The 18,235-nt window shown below is 40.0% G+C and overlaps 1 protein-coding gene and 1 pseudogene across 1 annotated transcript; both read right to left on the bottom strand.

The window, feature by feature from the left end:
* Positions 1-598: 598 nt before the first annotated feature.
* LOC144640672 (uncharacterized) lies at positions 599-1,853 on the bottom strand (annotated as a pseudogene).
* A 6,409-nt stretch (positions 1,854-8,262) lies between these two features.
* On the bottom strand, positions 8,263-15,747 carry LOC144640673 (TNF receptor-associated factor 4-like). The gene is made up of 6 exons (XM_078499764.1): positions 15,566-15,747; positions 13,126-13,189; positions 12,161-12,262; positions 10,186-10,260; positions 9,656-9,733; positions 8,263-9,174 (listed from the first exon to the last, which is right to left on the bottom strand). Exons 1-6 carry the CDS (start codon positions 15,745-15,747, stop codon positions 8,527-8,529), a joined length of 1,149 nt encoding a protein of 382 aa, XP_078355890.1. The 3' UTR covers positions 8,263-8,526.
* Between the last annotated feature and the right edge of the window lie 2,488 nt (positions 15,748-18,235).

Raw genomic sequence — 18,235 nt, 5'->3', positions numbered from 1 at the left:
CTTTGTTATCCTCATTGGCAAGTTCGCCAGCGTAATCCTCAAATATTGCCTTTGTGGTCTTGGCAGATGGGGTGTAAAAGAAAACGATTGCCGCCACATTTTCGCGGAATGAGGCGGTTATGCTTGTCATTTTTTGAGTCAGCACCCATATGCTCAATCCTGAGTGGCGAGCAGAAAAAGCAAGATTTACCAACTCACCAGTTCTTCCTTTTACATCTTTCGATGCTGCACAGTCGTCGAGGATGATAAGCGTGTTCGTTCCCTCAAAAAGTAATCTTGTTAGCCTTAACAAAGATTCAACCTCGTGCTGCTCGCAAATAAAAACATAAAAGCGAGGATCTTCCTCCGCAAAGCGATAATAAGTCTTGTTGTGCGCGAACGTCGGGCAGATTAGCACGATATAGTCAAACTTGCCGCTGAAAGGGTCACAAAGCTGATTTACCACGTACATTGTTTTTCCTGAGTTTGTTGGTCCAACAATGAGAGCATTGAAGGGTATATTGGCAGGATCCATCTTCGTTCGTATATTTACAAAAGGTACACTTTTTCAAAGAAAAAATTTCCACTTGATGGAAAGTGTGCGCACTTTACGCGCACATTATAAAAGCACAGAATCTAACTGCCTGCCAATTATATTCATTTGGGCGTCGCTGATTACGTAAATGTGGCAGTTCAAATTACCTGAGCCGCTTGTTTTCCTCTCTAACTCAAGCTGGACACCGTCCTTTGTGTTTACAAGGCGCTTGCCGCTTCCGTGCATCGAGTGGTCAGCCATGGAACGCAGATCAATCATGAGGCCGAACTTGTCTTCTGTGTAAAACTTTTGCAGGGTCATGTGCTGCGTTTTATTTTTTTCTTTCATGTAGAATCTTTTAACTTCTTCCCATATGTCCATTCCTTCGATGCCGTTGTTGTACAGCATGTTTGGTGAGCCGTTGACAGTGACGCTTACTTTTGTAAGGTCAGGGTTAATGTACTTTTCCGAGTTCCTTGCACCTTTGGCATATTGCTCTATAAAAAGTAGCAAAATACCTTTTAGGGACCTCCTCTGAGGGTTGACCTTAAGATTCAGACGTGTGTCGGATCCTTTTGCAAAAGTAACAACTTCGGCACGCTGGATGTGGTCGTAAGCGAACTCTTTACCACTTGTATAAGCGCTGAACGCCTCTTCTGCAATTTCCTTGCTTCTTATCATCTCGTACTCCAGCTGGATGTTTGTCAACTTGTATTTTAGTTTTGTCGAATCAGATCCTCTGACAACATGTTCGGCTGCCGCGAGCTTCAGTTCAAAAACAAGATCGTTGAATAGTGCCTGTGGATAAAATGCACCGTGGTCAGTTAAAATCTGGTGATCCAGGCGTATACGGTATTTATTTCCATATAGCTCATTCAGTTTTTTTTCTGCATCGACTCCTGAAGTTTTCTTATCGCCAGCATTTGAGCGAATTTTGTTGAGGTCCTCGCTCTGAATGCCCTCTCTCACCCTGCTGTCTCTTTCTTCCTGCGAAAGAAAAAAAATCCTCAAATATTTTGTAGATGTCGTAGCCAACCGTGTCCTGCACTACGGTTCCTTCGTACTTTACAACAAACTTGTCAACAAGGGCTCTGCTGACGTTGCCGACCAGAAACTTGTTGGCGTGGCCTCCGCTCAAGTCGATGTTGAAGAGCAGCGCCAGCGAGCCCGGAACAATTACTTCGTTTTCGTTCAGCTTTGGCACTGAAACATACAACGTTTCCTCTGGATTGGCTTCAGTGCGGTCAAAAGTGATTCGTTTTACAGCTCGCTCGGTTTTAAGTGCGCCGAGGGTTTTCTCGATGCGTCCCGGTCGAAGGTTTTCTTGAACAGCAGCCATCTCTCGATTGGTTTTATTGTTAAATTGAAAAGTTTAATTAAAAAATATATATAAATTACGAGATGGCAACAGGTGGTGGCGATTTTGGCTACGAAGACCCTGATTTGGACAGAGATCTTGACCATAACAGTGATGACGATGATGATGAACAAGAGGTAGACACAACACGACCATTTAAGCCCGGGATGGCATCAACACCACACCATAGGGGAGATCAACATGAAATGCAAACGATGCAGCACGAACAGAGTGGGCTGCCAGACACATCCTACGAAGAAACACCATTGTTGGGAGAACGTGGATCTAATGAGTGGTATAAAAATGTACGTAAAGAATTACACAACCCAACAACTGGTTTATTGGACTTAACAAATGTTGGTGCTCATGAATACCTTTTAAGCCAAGAGGATCAAATCAAAGAAATCCAAAAGGTAAAAGATTTTATCCAAAAAAGGTATTCCAAAGTTGACTTTAAGAAACTCGGGCCAATCGCATTTTCCAAAAAGAAACCGATGGAAATTGTTGTTTTGGGGCCAAAGGGCGGTGAGACCAAGATAGTTTTAAATGACGGCAGTGGTTTACGTTCAGATTTCTTAAACAAAACTTTTGTTAAAAACAGTCTAGGCCCAAAGACTATAGATATTATTGCTCAAGAAAATGAGAGTATAAGAGATGAACGCCAAAGATTAAGAGAAGCTGAAAAACAACTTCAAGAGTCCCAAAAAATCGCATCGGAAAAAGAAAAAGCTGCCCAAGAAATGCAAGATCTGAGAAACAGAATCGAGCGAACTCAGGCCAGAATTGAACAACTTGGGTCAAGCGTTGAAAATGAAACACAATTGCGTGAGCAACGGCAACTGTTGAAAAACTATCAAACCGATTTTGAAAACGCAAAAAAAGAAGTTGCTGCTCTTGAAAAGCAAGCAAAGCAGAAGGCAAAAGAACAAAAACGAGTCGACCAACTAAGGGCAAGCCTCGCTGCCAAAGAGAGCGAAAGAAACACTTTGCAAGAAAGGCTCAACGATACAAGAGCGTTGGATGATCTAAAAGAGCAAGAAGCCGAGCTCAAGCGCCAAAACGAGGAAGACAAAAAAATTATTGAAGATGAGAATGCCTCACCATCTGAAAAACAAGCCCCGGAAGAAAGAGTTGCGGAAAGAACCGAGGAGCTCGCGCGTTTGCAAACGCAGATTGCGGAAAGAGAAATAGCGCTTCCACTTCGTGAGAAGATCAAAGAAATCTTCAAAAAAAATGGCGTGACAGTTGTAGCAATCTTTCTTGCTGCTGGTGTCACGATTGGTGCTGTTATTGGGGCCATTACCAACTCTTTGAAGGCTACCGGCAAAGCATTGGGAAAAGGATTAAGTGATGTTGGCTCAAAGGTGGCATCAGCTCTGCCTGGTCTCATTGGATCGATTGTGAGCTTTCTTTTCAAAACCGCTGGTCAAGTAATTGGATTTCTTGCAGAGCACACCTGGCTGCTTATCCTTGCTGCGGTTGCTTTTCTTGTTGAAAGATACATCAAGAAGAGACGTTAACGCATAATGGCGTATAGCAAAGCTGCAGCTCCAACCGCACCAACAGCTACAGCTGCTTTGTTTATTTCGTGTGCATCATTGCCTGAGGCATTTGCAGCTGTCACGATTTGAGTGTTGCTCTCTGGTTTTGCCACTGATGCGCTTTCAGCTCTGTCGCTTGCGAGCACCTTTTGTGCCGGAGTTTTTTTTGTGTCCATTTGGGACTCCTTGTGTATAGGATTTGAAGGGTGGCTGTTTGGTGGGTTGATCTTTGATGGTCCTCCAGCCATCAGTTTAAGAGCTGCTTTTTTTGTCGATTTATTAACATCATCATTCACTCCTAATTTCATTCCTCCTACAGCCTGCTTAAGCTGGTTGTTGTAGCCAACAACGCTTTCTGTGTTTATCACCATACGAGCTGGCATCAGCCAGGCACCTGGGCAGACGGCGAGGTTAAGCCGAACCTTTGCCTCATCAATGGCGAGTTGGTATCTTTGAACTGACTTTGCCAGATCTGGTTGCCTTATAGCGTCCTCCACCAGGACAAGGAACTCGCTTTGCGCTTCCTTTGCGCGGCCGCCTGTGCCAAGTATGCTACTTCGAACGTTGACCTGCGAACCCAAAATACAGTAGACAAAAGCCTCTATAGACTGGTTTACTCTCGACAAACCTGCCTGAGTCAGCCCTTGTGTTCCGTTTGGACAAAACCAGTCTGCCTGTGCATTTGCTGAATTATCTGGCTCTATGTATTGAATTAAGTTACCCTTGCTTGAAGCACCACCTTCATCAGAAAATTTATCGTAATCAGGGTATTTTGCTCCAGAATTTTTCGGACCAATATTTGAGATCCAGATATAAACGTCACCCAGTCCGTGGTTAGCACCTCTTGTGAAACGAAAATCGCTTGACGGACCGACACCGAACTCAGCGCATATTCTTTTATACGAAGCCACGTCGTACTTGTTGTCGAACTGGCTAAATGTTGGGTCGCCAGGCAAGGCACTTATGCTCTGAATTCCACCAATCTGAAACAATATTCGCCTGATTGTGAAATAAACGTGAAAAAGGTAAAAATTACGCACAACAGGCGGCAAGCTGAGAGCTGAGTGCTCTTCATCGAAAATCTCTCGACTGATCCCACTGCCTGTTGTCGCACACCAGACAGCAAAGTTAAGTTGCTGAGGCCAGTAGCTCATGTTAGGGCCTGCAAGCCACCTTTTTGACTCTTTTCCTGATGTATGCTTTAGTTTTGTTTTTTGAAAAATCTCTCTTAATTTCGTTGTGAAATATTGGTCTGGTGTGACATAGATTTAAATTATTTTGTTAAATATTTTTTTTCAAACTCGGTGCGGCTTCGTGAAATCCAATCGCAGGAATTGGCAAAGATGAGCCTGCCCTTTGGGCAGTGGCCCCTGGGGCCCCTTTTGCGCCGCTTGGCGACAGCTGTTGTGGAAAACCTCCAACGCTTTGATCAACACCGATTGCTTTTTTCATATCTCGGCTCCAATATTTTCTGTCCGAGCCAAAAACATTTATCAAATGGCCTTGCCCTGCATTATAATAAATGTCGGCAGTTGCAGTATGATTATAAGTAAATTGAACCTGTGCTTCAAATTTTGTTCTGTCTGCATTCGGGTATTTAGCAATAAAAGATTTCCACGCCTTGTCTTTTGCCGATTCAGAGATTTTAGTTGCTTCTTGGGTTTTCATCCACTTCATAAAATCTCTTTCTTTGTCATCAAGAAAAATTGATTGAGAGTTGTCTCCAGCTGTAGTAACAGGATGTGCCATTTTATATTAAATAATTATTTTTTAAAAGATAATTATAAAAATGGTTGTGCTAACTGTTGTCACCACAAAAAATCCTTACAATGTTCACTTTGAATTTCCTCTTGAAAAATACAATATGCAAGGCTTTCAAGCTGCAGCATTCACAATTCTTGGTTTAATCTTCTAAAAACAGGTACATTATGGATAAGAGGTGAAGACCAACAATATAAATCAGTAAAAATTCCAGCAGGATTTTACACAATGGAAGGTTTTGACGAAGAAATGAAAAAAGAATTTAAAAAAATCAGCGTAAATATTGAAACACAATTGTACTCACCAGAAGGTAAATATGTAATTTATGAACCAGAAAAATCGCAACTAGTATCCGATGAAAATATATCATGTCTTTTGTTTGAAAGTTGCAGAGGAAATTGGAATTTTAGTCCTAAAAGTATTTTTAAGGATTGGAATTCACCAGAAAAATACATCATTCATTGTGATGTTTTAGACAAAAAAATGAACATTTTCAACGGCAAAGGTTCAGATGTTTTAGCTTGTTTTGATATAAAAGGCAAGCCCCACGAAAATGTTTACTATAGCTCTGAACACGCTTTTGTTTTTCGTGACGTTGTAAGAGAAAGGCATATTGAAAATTTAGAGATTACTGTGCGAGATGAACATGGTAATATTTACTATTTCAATGGTTTGCCTCTGTCTTTTGAGATTGAATTTAAATAATTAAATAAAAAAATATATTAATATAGAAATGTCTCATTTGAACGTTCTTCCCCCAAGCGCTCCATCAGAGTCTCCTTACGAAGTTGAAAATGAATTGCAAGGTGGAAAACAGTCAATTTACCCAGAACTTCCAACCCAACAGTTTTCTACAATGCCAGAAAACTTTAGGTTAACAAAAATCAATCAAATTTGTTCAGATTTTGACAAAGAAGTTGATAAATACCGTGATGTTTCTAAAAAGTATAAAAAGGTAAAGTCAGTTTTACATTATTCCGCAATTTCAATGGGTGGTTTGTCCAGTGTTCTCTCTGCTTCCAGTCTTGGCACCGCGTTGACAGTCGTTGGTTTGCCGGTTAGCGTTCCTCTTGCAGCATGCGCGGCTATTACAGGCGTTTTGTCTGCCGCTTTCACTGGGGCGAGCAAAAAACTTGAACCAAAAATTACAAAAAATAATGAAATAACTTCGCTTGCGGTTGCCAAACGTGAAACCGTCAATAGACTTGTTTCTGCCGCTCTCATTAACAATAAAGTTGATGACAAAGAGTTTAAAATTATTTTAGATGAATATTCTCGTTACATGAAACTCAAAGAAAATGTTAGAAGTAACATTACAAAAAATGTAAGCCAAAAAAATGCGCTAACAGAGCCGGACATTGAGAAATTACGAGAACAGATACAAAAAGAAGAAAAAATAAAACTCCAAAAAAAAATACTTGGAAGCAGCGAAGACATGTTGAAATAAAAGTTCAGTCCGACAGAGCTTTTTTTCATTTTATAAAAAAATGATGTCTTTCAGTTTGTTAAAACGTTAGCAACAACGCTGCTGTCCAATTTTTCTACCAGCTCGTCTGATAAAAAGATTATTATTTTTTCATTTTCTTCTGTTTTTTTGTAGTATATAAACGCTTTTACACGAGATATTTTCAAGTTTTTCTTTACATTCAAGTTAAGTTCTCCACTTCTCCCTCTTCCCATCTTCGTTTACTCAATAAGAGCAATTGTTCAATAGGAATTTTTTCTGGCGCACATATTTCAAGCTCTTGCAAAAAAATTTTTTTGTGAGCGAGACAAGCTTGGTTGTAACACTGCGACAAGGACAGAGACAGCCACACACATATATGATAGGAGTTTCGGTCGCAAATAGCAACAAGGAGCGAGGCGAGCTTGCGAGCCGAGAGAGTTGTTGCTATTTGCGCCGAAACTCCTATCATATATGTGTGTTTTACCGTCACCGACACTGAGGCGAAAAATGGTTTTAGTATATACCACACAAGTTGAATAACTAGCGGACTAAAACATCATATCTTTCGGTAAACAAAGCTGCTCGGAGGTGAATAGTACTTTGCTAATCACCTCCGAGTTAACCAATCAGCGCGCGTAAAAAGCACTATTCACTTGTTTGGTATAATTATACTAAGTATTGTTATTCCAGTGCATACTATTTATTTATTTACGTAACAACTAAAATATAAGAATTTGTATGGGAATTTAACGATTGTATATAGCAGTTCGAAATATGGAAAAGACTTACTTCTCTTCTGTGTGTTAAGGTACTTACGGGCCATTTCAAACCGATTCAAGTTTTAGTTTCACCGTTTTCCTATCCATATAATAATCATGAATCTTCTCTCCCTGCCAATCCCCCCCCCCCCCTTTCCCTTTCTTTTTGCTCTCCCTCAATTTTCGCGTGGCCAGAATGCGGAAGAAGCTCTTCGTTACTACGGGAAACAACAAAGCCGATCGTGGACATTGTTCCGAAATGTATAACCTCGAATTTCTTAAAAAAAAATAATATCCACAGAAATCACTTATGTGCAGTGTCTGCTGCCAATAGTCGGTCGACACCAGACACCCCTTAGGTGTTTCTGACGATATATATTACCATCTCTCTGTATAGACCCTATCTATGTCAGCCAATACTCGACGGATTTTATGTTCCGCAGTCAGCCTGTTTCCCGTCATTATGTTGGTTACGCGTAGACGCTGCGGATGGGAGTTGAACCTCCTAAACCGGGGCTGGCCGCTGAACAGTATTCGGTTGTTAGGATCTTTCCTCCTAAAGATTTTAATTTCCCGCGCGCCGCCATTTTGGATTTTATGACGTGTAATGGTAAAATGTAAAATCCAAAATGGCGGTGCGTGGGAAATTTTAAAGCCATAATCTTTTCCACTCAGTTTTGTTGCTTTAAAATGTTATTTCTCCCTTGTCCTGTAAAAATGTGAAATTAAGGCATTATCTCAAACAATTCAACGTCAACTTGTCGTAAGAGTGGAGGTTCTCTTTAATTCGGCACTGTATGTTAATTCCGCCGGTAAATCAATTGAGACAGAAATGAATGGAAAACAAATAAACTTTAATTCAAGAATTCTTGACATGCTGTTTTACAGTTTTTTTGTTATGTGTTTTAATGTAATCAAAACATAGTACATTACATAGGGAGGGAGGGAAGGGGGAGGGAGGAATGGACAGGGAAAGAGCGAGAGGAGGGGGGGGGGGGGGAGCATGCTCCCTGAATAAACGTATGCGAAAATTAGCTGTAGTGTTCCACTGTGAAATCCATGAGGTACAGCTGACGCTCTTCGAGGCCTTTTTTTCCATTGGCAGAACGTAATTAAAGGCGCGAGCGTTGAAATTATCGGACACAAATTCAAAGTTCGCTGCGTGACGGACCTATCTCAACCTGAAGAAAGACGGTATCATCCACAAGGTACATGTAGCGCCTTGAATAAAGTTTCTCGTGAGACACAAAAGAACTATACCCCAGTCCCGAGTTGTCCTCCTTCCCGGGCCTCGCAAAGGAGTCTGGAAAATAGTCCGCAACGAACTGTCTGGAAATGTTTTCCCGTTTAGCCGAATCTTCCTGTTGATCAATTAATGATATCTTCACTCTCTTTTTGAAAGGCCAGGGTAATATCGCGTCGTATTCACCTTTCATCCCAACAATATACACAGACAGGTGAGTATTTTTGTAAGGCTCCACGCCATTGGGGTAGACTTTTACTTTCAACTTGTAGCCATAACTTTCTGTTTTATCAGTGTAGAATGGAGGGCTTTCTATACAGCTCTCTTTAAGGGTCTTTGCTTGACTCAAAATGTCACTAAAGTCGTCAATCTTCCAAATAAACGTCCGTGTGTCAACTAGTTTCCTTGTTGTGGCGAGTTCCTTTTGTGCGTCATTCAACTTGACTTCTGTTTCATTTAGCTTCACTTCTGTGTTTTGTAGCTTAACACAAGCTAAGTCAAGATGGGGCTTCATTTCAGATTCAAGATGGCAGTCCACATCTTGTCGTTGAACCTACAAGAAAAGATGGAATCAATTAGCTGCTGAATCTCGGGAAAAATTTATACTGGTTCAGTTTCAGTTTCAGAGATCATGGGTTCGACTCCCGTTCAAGCCTGAAATTTTTTCAGGCTTGCTTTTCTCAACTGCTTAAGTTGAGTACATTACTGGGATGATCTTTCATTTGCTCAAAGCTTTACTAACGCAAGTTTCCTGCCCTTATTAAAATTTAGGTTTTGGCTACCCCGGGAGGGGGTTCAGCATGTAAAAGTGCATACCAATTTCCCCAGGACCAATATAAGGCATCCATTATTAGGCTATCTCTGATCTCACCCCACCGCAGTAAGGAGGGCTCTTAATTTCCAAAAGTGGGAATTAAACTCACGACCTCCGGTCAGGGTCCGGTGTGCAGTACGTTGTCCTGACAACTGAGCTTTGTAGATTTTACATGCATGTACATGTATGTTATGCCTAGAAACCGCATAAAAGTACATACCTTTCTTTTGCAGCCCATCTGCACATAAGGACAGGATACTAATTCCAATGGACACTCGTTTTGGGTGTGACTTGGAATCTAAAAAAAACAAACAAAAACAATAAGGTAGAAACGAATGACTGTAGAAACGAATGACTGATGGAAATCTTTGCATGCAATTGGGCATGAGGCTTAGGTCAGCTCATCATTTGAAACGATGGTTGAGTTCGATTGCTTTCAGTTTTGAGGGAAAAAAAAGAACACTCGTTATCCTACAGTCCAAAATTAGCCTTTGACGAGGCTAAAGAGAAAGGGCAGCGAGCAAGAAGACTACTAAGGAGAAGGAAGGAGTGGTAGGGGTAGGCTGTTGCCAATACCCTATCTTTCACTGAGAAGCTTAAACACAAGACACAATCAGTGTCAGGCCTTAAAATTTGTGTACAGTCATGAATATGCCTTAACTAACCTTGCTTAATCAACCTACAACCTTGAGATACAACACTATACACTACACACAACATTATTATAATGTCAAAACTTAAAAGTTTTACCATTTCCCTGGGAAATGAACCACAACAACCGTTGGGACAATTTACTTGGACCTTGCCACACTTTGTGATATGATCCTACAAGAGAGAAGTGTAAAACACGTCAAAATTAAGGCCAATCACGTGCCAGAAAGTTTACTGTAGCTAGCTACTGTAGTACACTGCAGCACAAAGTACATCATAGCAGGGTTGGAAATTAGCGCTCGCATACTCGCCCAGGCGAGTGTGAAAACTGTCGGGCGAGTACAAATCACGGATCACTCGCCCGGTTTGGCGAGTATGATTTTCAATAAATTATTCAAAATAAGGGTTATCTTTTACTTTCCACTTTAAAATTATCTACACTATCTACAAGCCGATAGCTTTCCAACATTTTGAAATCTCCAACAATGCAGACAAGGCTGTGTTTGCGTTCGTAAACAGACAAAAATGGCTTCCGTTTGGTGATTTTTACATGATCATGGACGTGCTTGTAGAAAGTAATACCTCTGGTCATAAATACACTGACTCGTCCAGCAAGCCGCGAAACAAGGCAAGATGGCTATTTTCCCGCCTCTTTTTCTGTACAGTTTCAACACAAACTACAGGAATTTAGGAATACGTATCAAATAAAACTCTCATTTCAACACAAACCACAGGAATTTAGGAATACGTATCAAATAAAACTGCATTTCAACTTTTGAAGTAAGTGTGCTCGTGTTTTTATCGTGGAGTAAGGTCTATTTTTCGTTGAAGAAATAAATTTCAGTCTGTATCGCGATCGACCACCACGGTAGCAAAACGTGATTAAACATGATTAAAAATTTAAGTTGTACATTTTATATAAGTGGGCAGAGGGGGGCTAAATTTTCTCTTTAGGATCCTGGGCGAGTGAAAACTGATCTGGGCGAGTGCAATTTGAAGGTCACTCGCCCAGATGGCGAGTGCTCCGAAATTTTAGTTTCCAATTTTGTCATAGTGACAATCAGAAAAATCTGAGTTCTGTATTGCCCTTGTTGAAAATGTGTTCTTTAAACAATTGTCCCATTTTTGTACACTGACTCCAATGTTCCTTTACTCACTTTTGAGCCCCTCCCATGGGGAGGGGGAGAGTGTTTCGTCCCTTGGTCCCCTCAACATTTCCCATACTCCCTTGTTCTCTAAAAGTATTCTTTCGATTTTTTGTGATCCCCGTTCTCTAACATATCAGAAACACAGCTTTTGTTCCCATGCTGTTCCCAGCTTTATTTTCCTTTTGTTTCCTTGTTCCCTCAAACCCCTGGGAAGGGCTCACTTTTAAGCAGTACAGTCAACTCTCTCTAAGGTGGACACTGTTGGGACTGGCTCCACTGTTGTGTCTTAAGGCCGATTTACACGGTACGATTTTGTTGCATGCAACAAGCTTACGACACGCCTATGACAGTCATAAGTGAGTTGCAGGTTTGATTTACACGACACAATTCGTGTCAAAGGCCTGTCGTAAGCATGTCGCAAGCATGTCGCAAGCATGTCGCATGTGACAAAATCATACCATGTAAATTGGCCTTTAGAGAGGTGTCCATCTTATAGGGAGTTTAGCTACAGTAAAATGACTGAAAAACGACCAGGATCAAAGCCGTTTTCTACAATCACTTTTTCCGTGCGGTTGAACAATGCGGTAAGAGTTGTACAAACTTTCCATTAATTTTCCGCTCTTTTTTTAATGAAATAAATGTTCTAATTTATCACGATGTTTTTGTCTTGGATTTTCTTGCTTGTGTTGTAATTTTTGGAATACAAAAGCCTATTTGAAGTGCACAAACCCTGTTTAAAAAATCAAATCATGCTATTTTAGACGGAAAGTTTGACTTAGCTAGAAATTCACCGTTCGGGAGGTTTTGCGTGCTGGAAATAGAATGGTGAAAGGGTTAAGAGAGTTTACTGTACTCCTGAAATGTGGCGATATATATACCTTTACATCACAGTCTAACACAAACAATTAAAAGTGTTTCATTTTCACCTCTTTGTTCCTCAGTTCCCCAGTCCAGTGACAACCTTTAATTGGACATCTGACGTCAAAAGAAAGAACCTTCCTTTCTGTTGCTTTATCTGGAAAAACATCCTAAATAGAAATGAAGAGATCACCATGACTTGTGATGTTAGCTACAATCCTAGACAAAAGTCATGGGACACCTACCTAGTTTTCCCGATAAAAGTAACTGAATTTGTGAGTTCATCCCCTTCCCCCCTCATCAATGTTGTTTTCCGTTAAAATGTAATAATCCTGTGTTGCAACATTGATTGGGGGAAGGGGGGATTGTTTACGTTTTACAATTAACTAATTATTGAGCGAGGAATAGGTTGTAAACACGTTTTCATTCAAGCTGATTAAGTGTCCCAAGGACTTCTGTCTAGGATTGTAGGTCACTTGACTAAAGGTAATTGTAAGGAACTTATCTTCATTTGGGTAAAGAAAAGTGATGATACTGCAGCTGAGACCAGAGTATAGTTTTCTTATAAGATGAAGCATGTGAAGATTACTAAGGGAAGTGTCGTCACAAAAGATATACCGGTACCATGTTATTATATAAACTGCAGTGGTATAGCGAGTGGTAGCAAATCGAGAAAAATGGTATCACACGTGTGGATAAAAATGATATCCACACAAGTCATGTGTGATATCATTTAAATTGACCAATCAGCTCGCAGAGTTTGCCTTGTTTCAATGCTCAATAAGCCAAATTTTATCGATATTAAGTCGAAACATCTTCGGATCTTCCTCTGCGATCTTCGGCAATCTTCGGAAAACTTCAGAAATTTTCGGAAAATCTTCGGAATCACTCGTACGACCTTCGGAAACATTTTGAAAATGTTTGGAAATCTGCGGAAAATGGTCGGAAATCGTCAAAAACATCCTAATTAGTAGGTTTATATAATAAACAGAATAATACATGGTTGCTTGGATATATCATCATCATCATTTACCCGATCTCTATCCAAGTCCTTCCTTTCCATAGGACAGTTGTAAGGTTGATGATAAACTTCTTGCCTGTCAAAAAGTGTTAACAGAGTCAAAGGCTTATCCAGCTACCATAATAAAATAATTAATATATTGTCTTTGTTTTTATCAGAAAATTGATTACCCAGTCTAAACCATGAATTTATGTAGTCATAGCAACCCTCCAAGTTTATTTTTTTCCTTAGTTGCCATTTGGCCACTGACTGCTCAAGTTTGGTCACCAGTGAAAAATTTTAGTCGCTAAATTAAGCTCACGCTTTCAATCCTACTTCTCAATTATAGTTGCCAGGTTGGCAACTTCGGTTTCAATTTAGTCGCCAGCACGTAATGGTCTTTAATGGTCTTAATTTGGAGGGTTGCATAGCCATCATAATGGTACATGTATGTGAGTTTTAATCAAGCACTACTGGTAATTTAACTGAAATCATAACACTGACACTGCATTAATTTTATAGAGGACATTACGTGGTCTACTGTATGGCGAGAAGGATATAAATTTTATGTTTCAGTGGCAAAAACAATAAATATTATAATAAATAAAATAATATTAATAAATATGTTTAATAATCTCCATTGCAGTGACTGTAAAGCTGAATTAAAGGGATTTAATGCAAATATTAACACTACTCCTGAGTGAGTGTAGCACACAAGTGAGGTATTGCTTTTTGCCATGAGAACATAAAATTCATATAGTTTTAAGAGTCAAAGTGTAATCCACTTGTTTTTGGTTTATAGACAAAAACTACAGAAGTGTCGAAAGCACAGAGCTCTAATAAACAATGTAAACTCTAGGTGGCTAGAATTTCTTAACCCTATTGGGTCTTTTTTGCATCTTTTCAGACCCCCCGTAACTTCCAGAATATTTAAGCAATCACAATGAAACTTAGAGGATATAAAGTATGCCTGAAAATCTATCTTTTGATAGATGTCACAAGGGATGATGAAGTCAAATCACGTGACAATTACATCATGATGTCAAAACAGGCTAAACAAAATTAAACACAGTCATATGCATTGCAGTAGTCTGATTTGTTAACTCACGAGTATGATTACACCCATTTAAATGCGTGTGATTGACACGTGAATGGCGTAGGTGTCCAATTATAGGTATTCAATTTGAAGTTGCTCAAATTGGACACCTGTAATTGGACACCCACATGATCGCGCGCCGATTACACGACAAAGGCACGGGCAGAACCAATCAAAATCGTGAATTTTGTTATAGATACGATCAGGTGAAAAATAGGGTGCGCAAAGAATCAATCAGATTTGAGAATTTTGTTATACCTACATACACTTCCAAGAAGTTTTTGTTTTTCTATTTTGTATTTTTATTTCGTGGCGCACCTGCAAACTAGCTCTTTAGCTAAGCCTGCTGACCATGTTAATAAAGATTGATTGATTGATTACATGTAGTTATGATTAACTGTGTTACACTGCACTTGCAGTTCACCTACATGTTCATGTATAGCTACATGTAACATGTGCCTTTACAGTGTGATATTAGTCAGGGTGAGGGTAGTCCTGAAAAGGACTTTCTGTTTCTTAGTCTTTCCCTTGATATGCTAAAAACACTACAGTCCGACCTCTATTAAGCGGCCACCTATTAAGCAACCACCCTCCATTTAGCAGCCACTTTCCAAAGTCCCGATTTATTTGACACTAAACTTCTGTATTTAATACTTCTATTCAACGGCCACCTCTTTTAAGCGGCCACGGCCACCTTTTGCTGTCGCAAGTGTATTATTTATATGGTTTTTTACCTCCATTAAGTGGCCAGCAAATTATCTTTCCATGCGATATGGTGACAGATGAGATATATTGTCCATGAAATATCTTGAGCTAAGACCTAAGAAACTTGTCAACGATGTTTTGCATATTTTTCTGTACATTATCAACCCGAAGAAATACTGTACATTTCAACTACGTGCCCACTGTGTTAGACCTAGAACTATGCATACGCTGGAAATGTACTTGCTGTTTTGTTACAATGAATTTTGGATTTATCTTCATATATGATCACTTTTTACAAGCATTTTGCTATATAGAGTCAATAAAATCATGTTTATTGCAATTCCTATCCAATTTATATTGTACCTCTATTAAGCGGCCAACCTCTATTAAGCGGCCACTTTTCAAAGTCCCGAGGGTGGCCGCTTAATAGAGGTCGGACTGTATTAAGAAAAACTTACTAAAACAGCCATTTTTCAGGAATCTTTAATTTGATTCCAACTATTTTAGAAACATTTCGAAAAAGGGTTATCAATAGTTGTTATATTCGCAGAAACTGTAAACAGTAAAAATAAAAATTACATCTATATTAAAACAAATTCAGCAGATTCTCCAATGAGAACCTGGATATGCAAAAGGTCTAGTCATTTAAGCTTACTGATCTGAAATCCGTACCTTCTAAAATAAACCTCGAGGCATTCTTTACAGAATCTGTGGCCACATCTCGTCAGTACAGGCTCCTTAAGCGGTAAATGACAAATTAAACATTGACAATCTTCCTCAACTGCATTCACAAAGTCCTCGTCATAACCCGAAGGTGGCCAATTCCTTCTTTCAGCTTTCTTCGCCTCCGCCATTTTTTATGCAACTGTTTAGGGCAGCGGGGCTCTGGGAACGAGATTGTCTGCTGGATAAGGGTAACGCGGGCTCGATTACCCCAAAGTCTTTCTCTCAAAGGGGAAAGAGGGGTATGAAAAATATTAAAAAAAAAAAAAATTGTTTGCAGGGCCTAAAAAGACAAAATAAATTGCTTGCAAACACAATATATATATAAAAAAATGTTTGCAGAGGTGCATAAATAGAAAAAAAATATTTACAGAGGAAAAATTACATATATCCCACTCCAGGAAAATAATGGTCCGTCCTTAAACCACGTTTTAATAGAAAGAATTTACATCGAAAATGATACCCCGTTCTCGAAACACATCAATTTTTAACCCCCCGTTTTGGCTGCTGTTAATTTGAAACATTTGTGCGTTCGAAATATCATGCCCCGTTCTGAGGAATCGTCTCTAAAATGGATACCCCGTTCTGATCGGGAGCCCAAATTCAAAATCACGACCCGTTGGGCGGCACATACCCGTATAGGTTATTTGGGAGAGTACCCCCGGGGTTGATCGTCTAGATATCATGAGGAGAAAAGGCAGTTTCTGTGATGTAACAGTTTCTGTGAAAGACAAAGAGTTTAAAACCCATAAAGTTGTGCTAGCTGCAGCAACTCCGTTCTTCCCAACTCTCCTTGAAAGCGACCTGAGAGAACTAAAGCAAAGAGTGTCAACCAAATTGTCGTAGTGACGTCAGTCCTGAAAAGTTTAAGAGGAATCGATGTTCAAAATTCAGAGATTAAACGCTTTACAAGATAACCCCACAAAAAATTGGGTTAATGAATTTATTATAAAATGAGCAAGCGTCCTGCTTGATCTTATATAAGTTGACAGATAAAACATATATAATGAATTCAATATCTATATATTATAGTCTTGTATCTTCGGTTGTTCCCTGTGTGGAGAACTCTGTATTGATTTCACCCGCCTCGGAAGAAGCTAATGTAACAAATATTTGTTCAGTTGAGGATCTGAACGCTTGTTCGTAAGTTGGTAGTGACATATCATCAGGCACGTCTTCAAATGAATAAGCTTCGTCAATGTTCTGCACAGCTGTAAAATAATTGGGTAATTCAATACCCTGCAGGTCTACAACAGACGGATGACGGCGAGGTCGAATATCAAGGCTATTCAGATCTTGAGCTGGGGATTTTTCCAAATCTTCTTCGGGAATTGGAGAAATGACAACTTCGGGAATTTGAGGAGCCGAGCGGTTGTATCGTCTTCTTAGATCGCGAGACACGATCAGTGTCAACACTCCAGTTAACAACAGGATGACAGCAAGAAATGACAAAATTCCCACCAAATCCGTAATGTCTGTATTCGAGACTTTGGCGCAAAATTGAGCGAAAAAAACTACGAATATAATGATAGCCACACTCGCTGCAAAACAGAAGAATGCGAAGACTATAGCTGATGCAAAGAACGTTTTCGAGCACTTCGCTGACTCCCACCTTTGCCCCTCATTAGTTTCCTCAGGCATAATCAAACATTCACACAACAATTGATCCTGGCTTGAAAAGTCTACTGTTTCAGGGCTCCTGACCGACTGTCTTCAATCCTTCTCAGGCAGTGTTAATTAAAAGTTGCTCTAACGGAGTTCCTTTCACACACTTTGCATACTTTATACGATAACGTTGCGATGTTGTGATGTTTACGTGTAAATGTGCATGATATCAATTTAATGTGTGGAATAGTCCGTAAAGCCGGAAGCTGCCATTGTTTCTGTAAAATTACTCGTCCGGTCAGTCTGACTAATTGCACATAAATCGAAAGATTTACATTCATCCCCGTACAAACTGCTCAAACTTGTGGAAAAAGTTTTTTTATGAATATTAAAAAAAAGGAAAACACACAGTACCGCAAACAAACAAAGAAACAAACAAACAAAAACAAAGGAAGTTGGAAGACTCGTGACTGTTGTCACGTCCACGTTTCATCAAGCGTCACAGCATTGTCACGGATTAATTGTCACGTGTTTGTCGCGAAGCCGTGACAGTTAATTAAAGGAGCTACGTCACGGGGATTCGCAGGTTTCGGAGATTTTTGGTCTAAACTGTTCTGAACTTAGGGCCTGTTTATATGAAGGAGAGTTGTCCCTGGTAGGAGGGTTACCCTCCATACCGAGCCACCCCGGGCGAGAGAGCTTTTCATACGTTTCTTTATAGATAGCTGAGAACTGTTTATATGAGAAATTGCAAAGTTGGCTCGGGGGACAGGGTCACCCTGGGTGGCGGGTCACTCGCTTTTAAGGTAGGGTGACCCTGGGGAGCGAGCCAACTTTTTTCCATATAAACAGTTTGGTTATTTTTGCCTCGCCTACCAGGGACAAGTTGACACATACGGAGCATGCGCAAATGCTGGAATCGGCCAAAACAATATCGAAGTCGGCGGTAAATTTGTCCAAAATGGTCTTCGTCGATGCTTCAGCGTTCCTGATTTTAGAAAAGGCCGCCATAAT

This window comes from Oculina patagonica, unplaced genomic scaffold, assembly GCF_052425735.1.
Source record: "Oculina patagonica isolate OP01 unplaced genomic scaffold, crgOcupat unplaced40, whole genome shotgun sequence".
Lineage (NCBI taxonomy): Eukaryota > Metazoa > Cnidaria > Anthozoa > Scleractinia > Oculinidae > Oculina > Oculina patagonica.
The sequence above is the reverse complement of the archived record's forward strand: the minus strand, read 5'-3'. Positions and strand labels throughout refer to the sequence as shown.